Genomic DNA, 19,611 nt, shown 5'->3' with positions numbered 1-19,611 from the left:
TGCGACAAGGAGTGCTCCCTCTCCCCATGGTTCCTAAACCTCCACAGATCCACCATTCTCATCCTTGGGGCTTAGCCTTTCCCCTTTCCGCCCTCAACTCCAGTACGCATTTAATGTCACCTCCCATGGTCAACTGATGCGTGTCCAGGTCTGGAATTGCCCCCAGCAACCTCTTCACAAACCCCTTGTCATCCCAATTCGGTGCGTATACATTCACTAGCACCACTGATATGCCCTCCAGCACCCCACTCACCATCCCAAAACTTCTCTTTCCCCCCCCCTGTTCCGCTCTTCCTTGGCACCTACAAATCCCTTCTTTCTGCTCAGCAGGATCCTCCCACCCCCCCCCCCCCCCCCCCCACCCCCCCCAGCGACTTGGAGCGAACCCAGAGTGAAATACCTGACCCACTCATCCCTTTCTCAACCTAACCTGATCCTTCACCCAGCGGTACATCTCCTGCTGAAAGACTATCCCCTGCCTTCAAACTCTTCAAGTGCTCAAAGACCCGAGGCCTCTTTGTTCAGCCCTGTGCGTTCCATGTTACGAACCTTACTAGAGGCTTGCGCTTCTATTCCTCTCTGCCATCCACCCCTTCCGGTTCTGTCCCCTTTAATTTTGCCTTAAACTGGGCCCACCCAAGATGGCCCCTTTCTCCATCCATGACCCCACTCTGACTCAACACTGCCACATCATGGGTATTGAAATGGTGCTTCCAGCCTTCAAAAGTGACTCACAGTTTCGCCGGGTACAGCACCCAAACCTGATCTGCCTTCTGTAAAGAACCACTTTGGTCCTGTTGAACCCGGCTTTTTTTTTTTTTGCCAGCTCCACTCCAATGTCCTGATAGATTCGGACCCTGTTCCTCTCCCATTCGTAGTTATGCTTCTTACTGGCCGATTGCAGGATCTTCTCCTTCTCCACAAACTTATGGAGCTTCACAATCCCCGCCCGTGGCGGCTCTCCTGCATATGGCTTCTGCCTTCGGGACCTGTGCGCTCTATCCGCCTCTGGGGCCTTGTCCAGCACCCCCTCCGCCAAGAGCCCCACCAGAATCCTTGAGACGTATTTCGTAGCACTCGTGCCTTCCAAGCCTTCAGACAGGCCAAAGACACGCAGGTTCTGCCTTCTAGATCTATTCTCCTGCTCCTCTATACCTTTGCCCTTAATGATTTTCAAAGGTCCCCCAGGAGCTCCACCTCCAATGCCACCACCTGGTCACTGTGGTCCGACATCACCCACTCCATCTCCCGGATTTGTGACCCCTGTGCCTCCAAGCACTTCTCGACTCTCCTCGAGCCTTTCAAGGGAACTACTGCTCCTTTGATGACCTTCGATCGATCTTCCTGCATCTCCTTTCGTTGCTGGTAGAACTCCTCCCTAATGAACGCCATCAGCTGCTCCATCTGGGGTTTTCCAGCATGCAACAACCCTTCTCCCCTCTGCCATCTTTCCAATTGTGGCTGCGCCACGGGTCTCTTCCAATTCCTTGGCCAGGTCTTTAACCTTCTTCTGCCGGGTCTGATGGCCAGCAGATGTGCCACTCACCGAGGGGCGGGGTGGAGAAGAACTTCTCCTCCACCCCTCCAGCTACACTTTCCGTCAAATGTCCTCTGTTTTTGGGTTTAAAAATAAGCTCCAATCTATACCGGAGCTGCCCTGTGTGCAACCACTCACTCCATGGTCGCCACCGGAAGGACTCTGGTACCTGATAAATTGTAAACTTTTTAATGAAAAGATAATCGCATGACACCCATATTTCTTGAACAGAGATGATGTGCATGACCCCATCCACAGTCTGACAAGGTTTCAAGCGCCAGACTGATTGATTGGGTCTCCGTTGCATCCTTGATCCCAAATGTGCTAGAGATTAAATTGGTGCGATATAGGGTTCGAGAAACCAACAAAACGTTTACATATGTTTAATGTTTTTTAAAAAAAAAGTAACAAGCATTTAAAGTTGCATTTAAATGCAAGTGCATTTTTCTCAAGCCATTATTATACTGTTGCAGTGCTTACAATGGCATCGTTCTATGCTGAAGTATTTGGTTACTCCACAATGACTGATTTGAATGGAGGTATATTGGGTTTAACATGGAAACTGTTTTTGCCCCCTTTCCAGATACAAAATGGGAAGTGATCCAGCAAACTGGTTTGCTGTTGGTGAAGATAATGGCATCATTAAACTAAGAAATGAGATGGACAGGGAATCAGCATATGTTAAGAACAACACGTATACTGCAACAATTCTCGCTTACGATAATGGTAAGTGCAACTTGTTTTTTTTTAAATGAGAAAACCTACGTTATTCATGCCTTTAACAATTTGGCTTCCTTTTATCCGTTTGTTGCTGCAATATTTGTTTTCTAGTGGTTATGTCACATGGTAGGGTGTGAATTGTCTTGGCTGATTTGGTACTTAATTTGAAAATTCTCTTGTTAAAGATGCAATTTAATGTGCAGCAGATGATTTATTCTGTTGCGTCTCCAACTTTTGGTGCATTGTGGTTGGCAAGCTGGCACAACGTGAACCATAATGATCACATCCTTTTTAAAACCACCTCGTAAATGTAAGAGGGTGTTGGGGAAGAGAATGGGAAATGAATTTCTAAAACTAATACCTTTGGGTGAGAATTGTGTAACGGCTCGAACAAAGCACTGAAAAATTACATTTATATTGATGTCTTTTTTTCTCTTCCTCACCTTGCTTCCAAATTGTCTACCTGCCTGTCATGGTTTGCGCAATGAAAAGTGATTGTGCAACTTGGTGAAGCTAGAATGCATTGATCCAAACCATTTTGGTTTGTAAATCCTCAACATTTGAAGCCCAGATAAAATGTCCAACTCTGTGACTATTGCAAAATCTTGTCTTGTGCCCCAAAGAGAGACCAGGCTTTGGAAAGGAGTGATAGTGGAGGAATAAAGGAAATCACAAATTTATATGCATGGCCAACTTTAGCAAATTAACGAATCATAAACATTTAGCCTTGGATTTCTCATTATAGGAGTGTGGGGTAATATCTGAAGGGTGGATAGAGGGAAACTTCCATTTCTCCCTGTGGTAATCCCTTCGATTCTGAATGCATTTTCAGCTGGGGATAATTTGTTTAACTGGATGTGAACTCTCCAGCATCCCACGATGGCAGACTGGGACAGAGACTCTCTGGGGCACACCTGATTTGGGTGGGGGCTGTTGCAATGGGAAGAGGAAGGCAGTTGCTGAACTGTCGAATGATTTCCCCCCCCCCACCTTTATTTAAGAGAAAGTTTTATGATGTGCATGTGCTTGGTGTGCTAATTATCCTATTGAGGCCTTTAATGCCAACTATTTGAATTCTGGGCACAAGGGCTAAAATGTCACATCTGAATCCAAGGTTTTGAGTTGGGCCAAGAAGTGGGGGGGAAATACGGTTAATGTGTTTATCTCGTTCATTTCGCTAGCGAGCACTTCTCCTCGCATGGGCTGTTGAATTTCAAGCCATTAAATCCACCCTGGCACAAAGGAAAGAGTTAGGGATATGGTGGCACAATTTCTAAGCACATTCCTAACCTGGCAGCATGGTCGGCACAGGCTTGGAGGGCCGAAGGGCCTGTTCCTGTGCTGTACTGTTGTTTGTTTTATGTTCTTGCCTATGCCAGATCCACTTGAGATGCTGACTGTAGTAGGAAAGCCTAGGTATTTATATTTAACTTAGAAAAGATTTTATGATGCGCTGGGTTATAAATGGGAAAGGCAAGTAGAACCGTATTGATGTGACTGGTCCTGCAATTGTGCAAGCTATTTGCTTCTTAGAGTTCTCCCAACCCCTCACTGGTATTTTTGATGGTGGGCATGGTGGGAGAATATGGCAGGCGGTCCAGAAGTCAATTTCAAGCCGGTGTGAATTTACAGCGGCCCTGGTCCCTGGAACACCCCAGTAGTGGCTCGGAGGTGCATCTGCAATTGGGTCTTCCAGATATGGGGCGGGATTCTCCCGTAATCGGTGGGGCGGCCCATACCGGCGCCAAGAGCAGCGTGAATCACTCGGGCGTCAGGCCGTCCGGAAGTTACGGAATCCTCGACACTTCCGGGGGCTAGGCCGGCGCTGTAGGGGTTGGTGCCGCACCAACTATGCCGATGGGCCCCTGCCGGGTGCGCGTGTTGGCGCATGTGCAGGACTGCCAGTGTGTTTTGGCGTATGCGCAGAACCGCCGGCGTGTTTCCTGTGCATGGGGTTTCCTCTCCGCGCCGGCCATCGCAGAGCCTGACAGAGGCCGGCGCGGAGGGAAAGAGTGCCCCCACGGCTTAGGCCCACCCACAAAGCAATGGGCCCCAATCGCGGGCCAGGCCACCGTGCCCCCCCCCGAGGACCCTGCTAACCGCCCTCCAAGCCAGATCCCGCCGGGATGGACCATGTCCATTTCACGCCAGCGGGACTGGCCGAAAACGGGCGGCCACTAGGCCCATTGGGGCTCGGAGAATTGCCGGGGGGGGGGGGGGGGGAGGGTGTGAGGGCCACGGCCAACGGCCCCCGACCAGCGTAGCGCGATCCCCGCCTGCACCTGAAAACCGGCGCCAGAGAATTCGGCAGCCGGCGTCGGAATGGTGGGGCGGGATTCATGCCCCCCCCCCCTCCCCGGCGATTCTCTGACCTGGCGGGGGGATCATAGAATCCCGCCCACTGTGTCCTAGAGTGGAACCAATTTCCAGGCTCCATGTTCCTGGAGATTCATTTTCATTCTCAGGAGGTCCATCTTCTGTCTTCAATAGTAGATCAGTGATATTCGGTATCTTTTTTAATATGGCACTTGGACACAATGGTGGACTACACTCCATTCAGGCCTGCAGCGCCATGGAATATGATGTAAAAACCCTGGTTGCACAGTTAACGGGGTTGGAAGCTTGCTGGCCACCACATGTTCCCACCCCTGCCGCAGCACTTTGGTCTCAAAGTAGGAGAATTCTGCCCTTTGAATTGCCTCATCCACATCCTATCTAATCGGTACAGTTAAACTGTTTATTTGATTCAATGGGAAATACATGCTGATTTTTATTTGCTGCAAAAAACACACCGATTAATACGTGATGTAAATTATGTAAATTTCAAAGCTGAAATGTTATGATGAACAATGAGAAAGGCAAGAGGTCAAAGCTTTTGGAAATGATACATAATAGAACCTGACTTCCTTAGGAAACGATACATAATAGAACCTGACTTTCAAGCAATAGGGGTAAAACAAAGTGAAATGATAACTTTGAGCGAAGAGTTCCCCAATAACTGCAGTATTCTGCGTTTTATTGGTTATGTTACAGTTCTTTAACACCTGCTGTGCTGAACAAAATAATTTCCTTGGGCGTTGACTGATTAGTCAGTGTAGCTTACAGGGGGAAAATATCCACTTCATGCATTTGAGTTTTGACATTTATGATAGCAATGATTTTATTTAAGAACGGGAAAGCTTGAGTTTCAGATCTAGTAAAAGGCAAATTTGACTTCCATCGGTGGAAAGTTGTTTCTTCATGTGAATGGAATGGATAGTGCAGTAGAGACATTTAATATCAATCTGATGATGTAATGAGAGTTTGGAATCCTTTCAGGTAAATTCATAATTCCTTTATTCATAGTCATCATGCAAAGGGGTACTGATTTTAGTTGACTAATGAATTACCTTCTGAATTGCTTCATCCACATCCTATCGAATCAGTACAGTTAAATTACTTATTTGATTTTTTTTCATTCAGAATTGCATTTTTGTTTCCACAGGTATTCCACCTGCCACTGGTACAGGCACACTCCTTCTGAAACTTGAAGATGTCAATGATAATGCACCCATTGCTACTTCACCTTTAAACATTGTGTGCAACCATGATGCTACCCCTATCAATGTAAGCATTATAGACAAAGACATCGAACCCAACACCTTTCCTTATGTCGTGACGTTAGTTCATGGAGCTGCGAATAACTGGTCTGTCAAAAATTCCAGAAAAGGTAAACAACACTTATTTAAAAGGACCGTCTTCTTCCTCCTTTCTTTCCTAATCACTTTGGTCTGCCTCTTTCAGCTACCTTTTTTCCCCTCAAAAAGTGTTGACCGCTTGCTGGATATCCATATACTGTGACTTATTGGAGAATGGTGTGCCTAAATGAAAATTTGTACATTCCCACTCCCAGGACAACATGCGTTTGTCTAGTTTGTTTTTTTTGTTTTAATTCATTCACGGCACATGGCATCGCTGGCTGGGCCAGCACTTATTGTCCACATTGCTGTGGATCTGGAGTCACATGTAGGCCAGACCAGGCAAGGATTTTCTTCTCTAAAGGGCATTAGTGAACCAAATTGATTTTTACAACAATCGATAATGGTTTCATGGGACTTTTAATTTCAGATTTTTTTTATTTATTGAAATGTCACTATCTGCCGTGGTGGGGTTTGAACCTGTGTCCCTAGAGTATTGGAATCTCTGGTTTACTAGTCCAGTGCCAGTACCACTGTGACACCGTCTCCCATTAGGCATTAAATGCCTTTAACTTGATGAAGCATCCCAAGATTTTGACAAATGGGCACTAGGAAACTATAATGCTAAGCTGGGAAGAGAAAGAATAAGAGAAATAACTGAAAGGTTGATCAAAGAGATTGCTTTTTAGTGATGGAGGGGAATTCCACAAGTGACTGTTGGCTCTTTCTTCATGGGTGAAATGAAGGGAGCGGGACTTAAAAGGCCAAATAGTGTTTGAAAGCTTCAGTTGTAAAAATAAGGATTGAGAAGTTGGTGAGTGCTTCATAAATGAGGGTTGAGGGTTTTAATTTTATATTGGGGAATGCACAGCTGGAGTAGTCCAGTAAAGATAATGAGGGATTGCAGCTTGCTGCATTATGTATGACTACTCGGCCAGGTTGGGTTAACTATGATTTCCCCATTAGCGATAGGGTCAAAAAGTGGTGTCCGGCCAGGTTGAGTTAACTATGGTTTCCTCTTTAGCGATACCATCAAAAAGTGGTGTCAGGCATGTTTATGGATTTTGTAAGCAGCGGATTCTTTATGGATGGAAATGGATGATGTTGAGGAGCTGGTCGACTTCGCAATGGCAAGGATATGGGACCTAAACCTCGGCACAAAGTTGAATTGAGCCAGGTGCAGCCTGAGAAGGGAGCAATGTTTGTGATGCCAACACAGCAGGTTTACTACTGTTTGTCGAATAGTGGGGCAGACATGATGGGTTGAATGGCCTAATTCTTCTCTTATGCCTTCTGGTCTTATTTTAACCACTAATAGCTCGCAGGTGAGCTGACTGGTCGATGTCTAAACCTTTCTGATTTGAACTTGGACCATTCAACAGAAAATTTACCACCACAAACAGAGTGAGGTCTTTTGGCTTCTAAAGGGAATTTAATTGCCTGTCGAGAACTCCTGGGTTTGGGAGAGATTTAAACTACCAATTGGGCATTGGGTGGGGTCACACTGCTGGATGTCCTTGGGTGATTTGTGAGAGCCAAGCCCCCCTCTTTTCTGATTGGTGGACCAGTACTGACTGGCAGCTCAATGATTGGCGTGGGTGGGAAAATCCAACCTCGCCTGCATGGGGCCAAACTGGTAGTAATTGATTGGGAGTGGAGAGGTGGAGGTTATGCAGCTGTGGAGTGCTAGCTGTGGTTAAGATTTCTGGAGGGCTCTTCAGATATCGCAGCATTTCAGGCTGAGTTTTTAGTACAGCTTACAGCGGTTTCTTGGCCGATGGCTGTTAGCATCTGGTGGAGAATGTTCTGAAATTGCCATATAAGGCACCAGTGGATATGTTGAAAGCAGTACCCTACCTGAAAAAGCTCACTCCATTTTCAAAGGATTGTTAACAATAACTGGCGTAGCAGCAGGAATTGATCATTAATTGCTGTGCCATGGATTTTGCTTATTAAACAAATGTATTTCAGCATACTACCAAGTTGAGGAGGTGGCATAGCGGTATTGTCATTTGACTAGTAATCAAGAGACTCCGGCCGATGCTCTGGGGACTGGGTTTGAATCCCATTACGGTAGATTCTGGAATTTGAATTCAATAAAAATCTGGATTTAAGAGTCTAATGTGACCATGAAACCATTCGCAATTGATGCAACAACAAAAAAAATCTGATTTGCTGATGTCCTTTAGGAAAGGAAATCTTCCACCCTTACTTGGTCTGGCCTTGGCCCTTAACTACCACTCAATTCGAGATGGGACACATGAAAAAAAAATCTGATTAATGAGTCATAAAGCATTATATTGATTTTATTTATCTATTTTATTCCCCCCTTCAGCTGATATGAAAATCTTGCAACTGGTGAAAGCAGTTGATCCCGGCATATATGAAGTTCCTTTGAAAGTAACCGACAGTGGACATCCACCATTGTCTCAGGTCACAGGGCTGAGGGTGGAGGTATGCGACTGTGAAAATGGAGCATGTAAAGCGAGGGCGGTTGCTGCCGCATTTGGAATCTCTGGCATTTTGGCTGTTCTGGGTGCTATCCTGGCATTGTTGAGTGAGTATTGTTTACATGCAATTTAAAACAAATTTTTCATCTAACGTTTTTTTTAAATGTACTTTATTCCAAACTTATTTAAATGGTTACTAAAGATAAACAGTCTGGGGAACATACTCCCCAATACAGTTTGTACAATTTTTTTTCACATTTTAACATCCCCCCCGCCCCCACCGCAACTAACAACTCCTCAAACATAGCCACAAACATCCCCCACCTTGCCTCAAAGTCCTCCACTGAGCCCCTCCATTTGTACTTGATCTTTTCCAAACAGAGAAACTTGTGTAAGTCCCCCAACCAGGCCGCCACCTCTGGCAGTGTTGCTGACCGCCATTCCAATAAGATGCTTCGCTGGGCAACCAGAGAGGGGAAGGCCACGACATCAGCCTTCCTCCCCTCCATCAGCTCCGGCTTCTCTGATATCTCAAAAATTGCCACCAAAGGGCCCAACCTCCTCCTTCCCAATTCCCGTTAGTGCCACAAACACGACTGCCCAGAATCTCTCTTGCTTCTCGCAGCCCAGAACACACGTGCATGGTTTGCTGGTCCCCGTCCACACTTCTCGCACTCGCCTGCCACTCCCTGGAAGTACCCACTCATTCTTGCCCAAGTCATATGCACCCTGTGTACCACCTTGAATTGTATCAGGCTCATCCTTTCACACAAGGTTGCCATGTTTATCCTGCGTATAGCGCCTCACTCCACACTCCCCAATTGATCTCCCCTCCTAACTCCCCATCACACTTCTTATTCTTCACTACCTGCTCGCCTCTCTGCTCTCCCAGCCACCCATATATGTCACCGATCCTACCCTCCCTTTCCGCACCCGGAAGCAGCAATCACTCCAGCGGGGTATACTCCAGTAGCTTGGGGAAATCTTTCCAAACCTTCCGGGCGAATTCCTTTATCTGCAAGTATCTAAACTTACTTCCTCTTGGGAGGTCTACCCTCTCCTTCAGTTCTTCTATATTGGCAAACCTCTCTTCCAGGTACAGATCCCTCACCTTAACCAGCCCCACTTCTCTCCACTTCCTATACATACTGTCTGTTTCCACCCTCCTCACCCCACCCCGGCTCAAATCCATGGTTTTCACACAGTGGTGGTAACGCCAACATTCCCTCTATACCAAGGTGCCTCCTCAACTGGTTCCAGACCTTCACTGTGGATTGCACCTTGGTGCCAGTGACAGCTCCACTGTCACAGGCTGGATCCCCCACAGGATTCTTCCTTCATTCTGCCCCCCCTCTCCTTCCCATCACTGCCTCACCTTCTCCCCGTACGCTGCCCAATAATAATGCAGGTGGTTTGGAAACACCAATTCCCCTTCTGTCTCTTCATCGGTAACAGGGTCCTCTTTACCCTCTGTACCCTCCCTGCCTGCACAAACTCTGAGATAATCGTATCCAGCTTCCGGGGAAAGGCCTTTGGTGCAAAAATCGGAAGTGTCTGGAATATGAATAGAAACCTTGGCAGGACGTTCATCTTCACCACTTGGACCCGACCTGCCAGAGTCAGATGCAGCCTGTCCCACCTCTTCAGATCCTCCCTGACCACCTCCACCAGCTTTGTTAAGTTCCATTTATGCAGCATCACCCACTCACCCGTTACCCAAATCCCCAGATATCTAAACCTATCTCTGGCTACTTTAAGTGGTAACCTGCCAAGGTTGGTTCTCTGACCCAGCTCGTTCACCAGGAACACTTCACTTTTCTCTACATTCAATTTGTATCCTCTGAACCCCCCAAACACCTCATAGGCCCATAATCCTCCCCATGTTGTCCAGCGGATCCGACACGTACAGTAACAGATCTCCGCACATAGTGACATCTGATGCTCCCTACTCTCCCTTGTAATCCCTTGCCACTCTGCCATCCCCCTAAGGGCCATTTGCCAGAGGCTCTATAACTAGCACAAACAGCGGGCAGCCCTGCCTTGTTCCCCTGTGTACCAAAGTTTTGTGAGCCCCTATCGTTGGTCCATTTGCTCGCCACCAGTGCCACATATGACAGACACACCCACGCCACAAACTTCAGCCCAAACCTACCAAGGACCTCAAACAGGTACCGCCCCACCACCTGGCAAATGCCTTCTCTGCATCCATGGACACGAGGACCTCTGATACCCGACCTCTCGACGGAGTCATGATCACATTTAACAGCTTCCTTATATTATTAGAGAGCTGCCTGCCCTTTACGAAGCCTGTTTGGTTCTCTGCAACCACCCCTCTGGACACATCCTTCCTTCTTTCCCGCCACCAACTTAGCCAGCACTTTTACATCTGTGTTTAACAACGATATAGGCATGTACAATCCACATAAATGTGTCTTTCCCCTTCTTTCGTATTAATGTGATCATTACTTGTGTCATTGTCTCCGGCAGCTCACCTTTCTCCAATGCCTCATTAAATATCCCCAACAGATACAGTGCCGATTCCGTCGCAAACTCCTTGTATAATTCCGCCAGAAAACCATCGGGCCCCGGGGTCTTCCCTGACTTCATATCCCTTATACTGTCCAATACCTCCCTCAGCCCCAAAGGCTCCCCTAGTGGCTGCTGCTTCTCTTCCTCCAACTGCGGAAACTCCAGCCATCCAAAAACCACTCCATGTCCCCTCTTCACCCCCAGGGTCAGCTTTGTACAGCTCCTTATAGTATTCCCTAAACGTCCCATTTATCCTTCCTGGCTCATTACCGTATCCCCTGTCTCTGTCCATATCCTCAATATTTCCCTGGATGTGACCTGTCTCTCTAGTTGGTGTGCTAGCATGCAGCTCACCTTCTCCCTGTACTCGTACTGCACCCCCTTGCTCTGCACAGCTGCCCCACTGCCTTCCCTGTTGTCACCCTATCAAATTGCCCCGCAACCTATTCCTTCTCGTCAATCTCTGTGGTGGATGCCCTCAAATAATCCCTGTCTCCTTTGAATATCTCGTTCATTAAGCGCCCATACTCCTCCCTCCTTTTCCTATCCTCATGTGCCTTCAACGTTCTGATTCAACTCTACATGGTCTTTAATCAACAAGCGCACTGTATCACAGAACTCTGTCTACCAACAACGCCAAATAGAGCCTCCACCCCGGCCTCTGCTCCTGTCCCGATCTAAGCCGAATCTCCACTCAGTGGGGCGTGTGGTCCGAAATTACTATCCGCACATAGTCTGCCCCTTCCACCCCTACCAACACTTCCGACTCACTACAAAAAAAGTCAATTCTGGAGTACACCCTGTAAACATGTGAGGAAAAAGGAGTACTCCCCTGGGTTCTTACAGTGCCATGGGTCTGCCATACCCCTCTTTTCCATGAACCCTCCCAGTTCCTTTGCCATTCGTATCCTTCCCATTGACCTGGAGCTCAATCTCCCCACCCTCAGCCACAGAACACAATTAAAATCTCCTCCCATGATCAACTGGTGCGGAGCCAAGTCTGGGATCGCTGTCAGCAATCCCCTCATAAACCCTACATCATGCCCCAGGCATCCCCTCTAATACCCTGCTCACCATCACATATCTCTCCCCCCCCCCCGCCCCCCCCCCCCCTCCCTGGGACCCTCCCTTCCTTCTCTCTCTCTCTCTCTCACACTCACACACTCACACACTCACACTCACACTCACACACTCACACACACCGTCTTCTTGCTCATCAAGATGGCCACCCCCTGCGACTTCAAGTCAAACCCCGAGTGGAATACCTAACCCACCCATCCCTTTTTCAACCTAATCTGGTCTTTCACGTTTAAGTGCCTCCTCCTGCAGAAATACCACCTCCGCCTTTAAACTCCTGACGTGCGCGAAAACATGTCCATTGAGCCCTCTCGCGTTCCACGTTATAAACCTTACCGGGGGCTTACGCCTGCATTCCCCTCTACCATTTGCCATTCTCGCCTTTCTTGCTCTGCCCCTTCTAATTTTTGCGATGTACTGGGCCCATCCAAGATGGCCCTCTTCTCTGCTCCAGATAAAGCTGCTTCTCCAACCCTGCAACATCGCATCTCCAGCCAGTGGGGAAGAAAAGAACCCCCCCCCCCAACTCTAACTCTACCCATATCTTCCGTTACTCCAGAGTGTCGGCACCTCTGTCTCCCAATAAAATTCGGGGGGGGGGGGGGGGGGGGTCTTCTCTGACCTGCAACTACAGTTCTCCATCGAAATTACTCCCCTTTTTGGGTAAAAGGAGCTCTTTTCTACACCTTCAAGCAGGAGCTACCCTGTCTGCGACTTCTCACACCATAGCCGCCAACGAAGTCCAAAATTTCTATCGAATTTATCTGCACTCAGATTTTCAACAGATAATGTTGCGTATTCTTGCCATTTAATGCATGTGGATATTGCTGTACTGTCAAATTACTGCATGAAAGTGCTAAGGAATCTGAATAACACAGAATGAAGCCATTTGGCCCATCATGTCTGTGCTGTTCCAATTGTTTCGTTTGCCTGCCCTGCATTTATTTCCTTTTTTCTTTGTGTATTTATTCAATTCCATTTTTTAGAAAGTTGGACTGAGTGTTGCCACCATCCTCTTCAGGTCACACATTCCAGATCATAATGTCTTGCTGCTCTAGGGAAGGGAAATTCTCCTGATCTTGCCTCTGCTTTTTTAGCCAATTATCTGTCCTTTGGTTACTAACCCTCCAGCCACTCAAAGCAGCAATTACTCTATCAAAGCCCTTATGATTTTGGACATCTATTAAGTTTTCCCCAAATAGAACAACTCCAAACTCCACTAATAATTTTTAGTTATCGTTTCAACCTCTCCCTATTTGTCAATGGAAGTCGTGATCAGCGTGTTTAATCTGGTTACTGCCTTGGAAGGTACAGCAGATACAGAGCTTTATCCTTTTCTGTTTGCTGATCCTTCAAATGATCTGTGTACTTCAGAGGCATGGTCAGCGAGCTGCAGCTTCTTGGCCTACCTGAGGAGTATTCTCTTCCTCTCTAGATCTTCTGAGAACCAAGACATGCATTTCAAGTCTGTGTAGCTAATTAAACAGCACACAAACTCGACATTCCTGAACAATTAGGGTGGTGTACTGTGCAACTGTGGATCTGTCTCATGGTAATGAGCAGAGCCTCGGTGAGGAGATCTTGCCTTGTATGCTATACATGGTAATTCTGAAGAATGGACAGAAGGATCTTGAAGAAATACCCTCATGGCTGAGGCGCCCAGATCTAGAGTGTCACCAGTTCAATCCTTGGTCTCCACTGTCAGTCAGAGCAATTGACTTTGTTTACTATCTTTCAAACTCATGATAAAACCAAAGTGCTTGACGGGCAGTATTTTCTTTTTGAACTGTTGTCACTCGTGTAACTTGGGGAATTAAAATTGACCACATTATTTTTGTAACTATATCCCTATATTTTTTAAAAGTGGAAATTCATTCATTTTATTGAATTCAACATTCAGCAAATTTGATGAGGAAAATGTGAAAGACCAGAAATTCTGATCAGTCATTTTGGAAAAAAATAAGCATCATGTGGAAACCAAATCCTTTCATATGCCTTGTACATAACCATTGATTTCAACTGAGTAAAGTTCACATCAGTATAGTTGCCACATGCATGGGCTGCTGTAAGTGCCACCATGTTTACGAGCACATAAATTAGTGTGTTTCTGATACTGGATCTGTGTTTTTTGGAATTGAAAGTACAGCAATTTTAAAAAGGTCCAATTTACTTTCAGTCCTGGTGCTGCTACTCTTACTATTTGTAAAGAGGAGGCAAAAAGTCAAAAAGGAGCCCCTATTGCCTGAAGAAGATGTTCGGGACAACATTTACTATTATGATGAAGAAGGTGGCGGAGAGGAAGACCAAGTTAGTGTCTGGGTTTAAAATTAAACTTCTTGATATTACCTATTGGTATTGAATGGTTGACTCTGCATACTTGCAATGGAATCTATTTTCCGCAGCGTGCCTACCTTGTGTCTTGTTCAGTATGATTATTTGCATTTGTTCTAAAATATCAAATACTGAACTCTACTGTTCTCAGCTGTGCTCTTCCAAATAGAACTGCATTGTTAAACATTATGTTCGCTGTGAAAGATGGCAATATGGGTATGCTCTGTAAGAATGTAAGTGCATTATCTATGAATTGAGGGGTCAACTCCATATGAGCTTTAGCTTTTGACTAATCTACCGTGTCAGTTCCATAATAGGCCATAGATCACTAATAAAGTTGAAACTTAACTGGTGATCAACATCCCAAAAGCGCAAAACCAAAATTCGATGATGAATAAATATTTGAGTGTAGTAATGTGAGGGGAAGGAATTTATAGGCAACTGATTGCTTTTTAACTATGGAAACAAATTCATTGAATGCATCGAGCTGTGCAAATGATGATTTTATAATGCAGAATCCAAAGGTAAAGATGAAAAGACTATCCAACAATGCCATCAAGTTTCTAGGGTGATAAATCTATGATTCACTGAAGTTTATTTTTCAATCTGATTTTTTAAAATTTCATAAGACGTTCTCAAACAATTATTTTATTTTTGCTACACTTTGCTGTGAAACCAACTGCAAGTGTTGGAATATATGACCTCTATAATACGGGAGTGACTAAATATCCAATTTTATGACCAGATTAATGGGCTGGGATGTTCATGTGTTGGTACCAAATCAATTCCATAAGACCATAAGACATAGGAGCGGAAGTAAGGCCATTCGGCCCATCGAGTCCACTCCACCATTCAATCATGGTTGATTTCAACTCCATTTACCCGCTCTCTCCCCATAGCCCTTAATTCCTCGAGAAATCAAGAATTTATCAATTTCTGTCTTAAAGACACTCAATGTCCCGGCCTCCACCGCCCTCTGTGGCAATGAATTCCACAGACCTACCACTCTCTGGCTGAAGAAATTTCTCCTCATCTCTGGTCTAAAGTGACTCCCTTTTATTCTAAGGCTGTGCCCCCGCGTCCTAGTCTCCCCTGCTAATGGAAACAACTTCCCTACGTCCATCCTATCCAAGCCATTCATTATCTTGTAAGTTTCTATTAGATCTCCCCTCAACCTCCTAAACTCCAATGAATATAATCCCACGATCCTCAGACGTTCATCGTATGTTAGGCCTACCATTCCTGGGATCATCCGTGTGAATCTCTGCTGGACCCGCTCCAGTGCCAGTATGTCCTTCCTGAGGTGTGGGGCCCAAAATTGCTCACAGTATTCTAAATGGGGCCTAACTAGTGCTTTATAAAGCCTCAGAAGTACATCCCTGCTTTTATATTCCAAGCCTCTTGAGATAAATGACAACATGTACATTTGCTTTCTTAATTACGGACTCAACCTGCAAGTTCAGGCTTTGACTGCTCAATCTCTAATTTTATTGAATCTGAATCTAAATTATCCAATATTCTTCTCTAATTATCAATGTGCATGTGTCATGTTTCATCCTGCTGTTATCCCATTTCTCAAATTGGGCACCAGTGGAACTAGAATAGAAAATCTGCTAGTCCTGTCAATTTACAGTGACTTCTGTGTCAGATTCCTGAGTGAGCTGGAGTCTTGGTAGCCTAAGCTCCCATCAGGTTCTTCATGAGTAACTGTGACTAGAGGACACCTCTGCAGGAATTTCTCAGGACAGTGTCTTCCGCCCAACCATCCTCCACTGCTTTGTTAATCGACCTCCCTCCAACTTAAAAGTCATAAGTGTGATGCTTGCTGATGATCACTCAGTACGGAGTACCATTTGCAACTGCTCCAAATGGGTTGTGGAGGTGAGACCCACGCAGACACTGGGAGAATGTGCAAACTCTACACGGACAGTGACCCGGGGCCGGGATTGAACCCGGGTCCTCGGCGCCGTGAGGCAGCAGTGCTAACCACTGTGCCACCTTGTCCAAAAACACTCTTCAGCTCAGTACCATCCTGGACAAAGCAGTGTTCTTGATTGTCATCCCATCTACCAACATAAACATTCACGTCCTGCACTGCTGGTTCAGTGATTGCAGGATGTATTATTTACAAGATGCACTGCAGTAAAAGAAAGGGTCTTTCGGCGGTGGGAAATTAGACTCCATGCCAATTTTGGATTTATCTGCCAGCACTGACTCCCTCTCACTAATTCTGGGTGGTAAAGGTCAGGTGTCAGCCTTGTCTAATAATAATTAAAAGGGAATCCTCAGCGAATGGCAGGTAAATTTAGATGAAACTTTGGGGACATTATTTGGATGATCGTTTGTTGGTTTTTCACCTCACCAGTTTTAGAAATGTGGGTAATTGAGGCTGTAGGTTTGGCACCTGATGTCTGCTGTTACTTTCTTTCAGCAGAGAAAATACTCCACCCCTTTAAAATGAATACTGCTGCAGGCCTGCCACTCAATTTCTCATCTCCACCTTAGTGGGCTGTCCATTGGGAGAATGTTTTACTGCCAATCTTATAGGTTCTATACTGGCTCCTGCACGTCCAATCTATTTACTGTAATCCGATATAAATCCGACCCAAAATAACATTACTTTGTAAATCTCCCCTTTAATACTATATATGACCATTTTCCATTTGTATGACAGGATTATGACCTCAGCCAAATCCACAGAGGCCTGGACGCAAGACCGGACGTTATGCGTAGTGATGTGGCTCCAGTATTCTTGGCAGCACCAACCTATCAGCCGCGCCCTTCAAACCCAGATGAGATTGGCAACTTCATTGATGAGGTATGAGTTCCATCAGTATTGAAGTGTGAAAATTAAAATTGAATCTTCTAAATAGTAATTGTTTGGCTGCAGTGTTTGTGCTTATTTTCTCTTGGGGTTTTTTTTTCTCCATCACAGAATCTGAAGACGGCTGATAATGATCCAACTGCTCCTCCTTATGACTCCCTCTTGGTGTTTGATTATGAAGGTGGTGGTTCAGAGGCAGAATCTTTGAGCTCCGTGAACTCCTCAACAAACTCTGATTTAGACCAGGATTATGACCACTTGAACAACTGGGGCCCACGCTTCAAGAAACTTGCTGAGATGTATGGCGGTGGGGAGGAATGAGAAAATGACATGAGACAGCCATTTCAGAGACTCACTTTTTAATCGCTGCACATGCTTAAAAGCAATGTGACTGGGTAATGAATACTGGGCGCTATTTGGTGGCAAGCTCAGGTCAAACTGAAATTACATTATAACTGCTCTTGCTTCAGTGTTTGAAAGCAAGTTACTAAATTGCCACTAGAATTTAGGTGGATAACATTTTTCTAAACGAGTCAGCATGGATTTGCCTGGATAGCTTTATTTCCAATAGTCCATGACTCGTGCAGCTGAATTTTCCCAAAGTCTAAATGAGCCAAAGATTATCGAATTTGATGTCCGAGTAGATTTTCTCCCTGGTCCAGTCACCTACTACTGAAATAGTCCTATATTGCAGCATAGTTTCTTTGACTAAGACTTAATGTGAAGAATTTAGGAATGCTATAATTTTTTAAGTAGTTCTGTTCTAGTTAAATATATATATATATATTGCTTTTGATTGATTTACAGATACAATATTAAATTGATTCCCTGAATTAATTTCCACCACATGGTGTGAGTTTGGATGTATTACCTGTGTACTGCTTGCAAAGAATGTTAACTATTGTAGCTACTGGCCAAAATTACTATATGCTGACAGCACATGCATTCTCAGGAAATTTGTTGATGAGCTTTTAGGAAAAGCCAAGCTTTTTAAAAAATAAATATATATATTATTTCCCCCTTTTTATGTACTAACATTTTGGATAGTAAAAAATAAAATTCAAAAGAATAAAGCTCTTTTATACCACGGGTTTGAATCCTGGTTTTGTGATTGACAGATGGGCTTTGAGTTGCTTGACTTGAGTTGAATTCATGCATTTTGTAAGTAGGTAGTTTGACTACTGTATAGTTTTATATTGATTGGGAACTATTGCAGGGTGTGCATGTTTGAGCAGCAATGTACTTTTCATGGATTCTGCTACTAATCCAAAATTTTAAATATCAATGCCTAATAGATTGTTAGTAATCCAAATTCTCATGTTGCTTTCTATACAATGGAGAGGAGATGGGGTATATTTGGGACAGCAATTGGGAGAACCCAAATTCTAGATTCTAACGGTGTAAGAAGCTTGCACTAGAGATTCTCATCCATATGGAATCGGGAAGTTGCATGTTTCTGCCTATAATTCACCCGCTTTCTCCCTTTATTCTCCACACCTCATTCCCGCCTTAAACCAAGCCGTCAATGCACGTGGAAGATTTTTGATAGGAAACTTAAAATAGATCCGCTTGTGTATGAAAACATGCATCTCATATTTTATGAACCCTTCAAAAGCAATTCAGACGTGGACAGATTTTATTTCCTTTTTTTTCCCTCTACACCCCACACGTTGGTTTTAAATTGAGGTCTGTACTTCAAACTTTTTTTTTGTCAATGCATGTTAACTTGTCACACTGGAAGACTAAACCATTTGTTCATCATTCTTGACCAGAGCTCTCAGCACTGCGCACTCGTGTTGATTAAAGTTCATTTTTCCTTGCTGCAGCCTTACATAAATTAGGCAAAAAATTCTGTCTTCATTTCAGGATCTAATTTGTATGATGCGGATTGCAATGCAGCAATTTAGATGGTGTGGAGTGCTGTTTTAGGGGCACTTCAGTAGGCTTCGATGCTGGTGAAAGGGTTAGATGAAAATAGTCACTGCTAGTTCTTCCAGTTGTTCATCTTGTAGATTGAGCAAAAGAAAATAACTCCCAACGACCAACGCTCGTGCCTTTTTATCATCGTGCCTTTTGAAGTTCACTGTAAACTGTCTAACATGCTGTAATGCCTTTCAATTTATTTTTAATTTGCTCTGCCATTGACAGGAAGAGTGATGTATTTTTTTAAAATAAACATTTCTAACACATTAGCTTTGTTTCTGCAGATGTTCCCTGACTTTGGCCTGCCTATTTAGTTTATGTTTTTCTCATTCTCATTCTAAAGAGTAATTTTCAATATGATACCGAATTAAATTAAATGAGATACATACTTAATGGCGGCTGGGCAGTGATCAAACTGGTACTTTGGTGTATGTTTCCCTTATTCTGAAGTGACTTTCATTCTAGCACCATCTGCAGGGGTTCTGTTGCAAACCTGGCTGAGTGAAAGCCTAATGCAGACTGAGCAGTCAATCAACACGAGAA

General features: G+C 44.9%; 1 protein-coding gene across 1 annotated transcript in view; it reads left to right on the top strand.

The window, feature by feature from the left end:
• Window positions 1-19,337, top strand: part of cdh31 (cadherin 31) — a 69,252-nt gene extending 49,915 nt beyond the window's left edge. The window contains exons 11-16 of the mRNA XM_038806457.1: window positions 2,121-2,263; window positions 5,742-5,966; window positions 8,270-8,491; window positions 14,167-14,297; window positions 16,996-17,139; window positions 17,257-19,337. Of these exons, the coding sequence (XP_038662385.1) occupies window positions 2,121-2,263; window positions 5,742-5,966; window positions 8,270-8,491; window positions 14,167-14,297; window positions 16,996-17,139; window positions 17,257-17,466 (1,075 nt within the window). The 3' untranslated portion in view covers window positions 17,467-19,337. The remainder of the gene's footprint in view (window positions 1-2,120; window positions 2,264-5,741; window positions 5,967-8,269; window positions 8,492-14,166; window positions 14,298-16,995; window positions 17,140-17,256) is intronic.
• Window positions 19,338-19,611: the final 274 nt, after the last annotated feature.

This window comes from Scyliorhinus canicula, chromosome 9 (assembly GCF_902713615.1).
Source record: "Scyliorhinus canicula chromosome 9, sScyCan1.1, whole genome shotgun sequence".
Classification (NCBI taxonomy): domain Eukaryota; kingdom Metazoa; phylum Chordata; class Chondrichthyes; order Carcharhiniformes; family Scyliorhinidae; genus Scyliorhinus; species Scyliorhinus canicula.
Note: the sequence above shows the minus strand (reverse complement) of the source record. Positions and strands in the feature narration are given on the sequence as shown.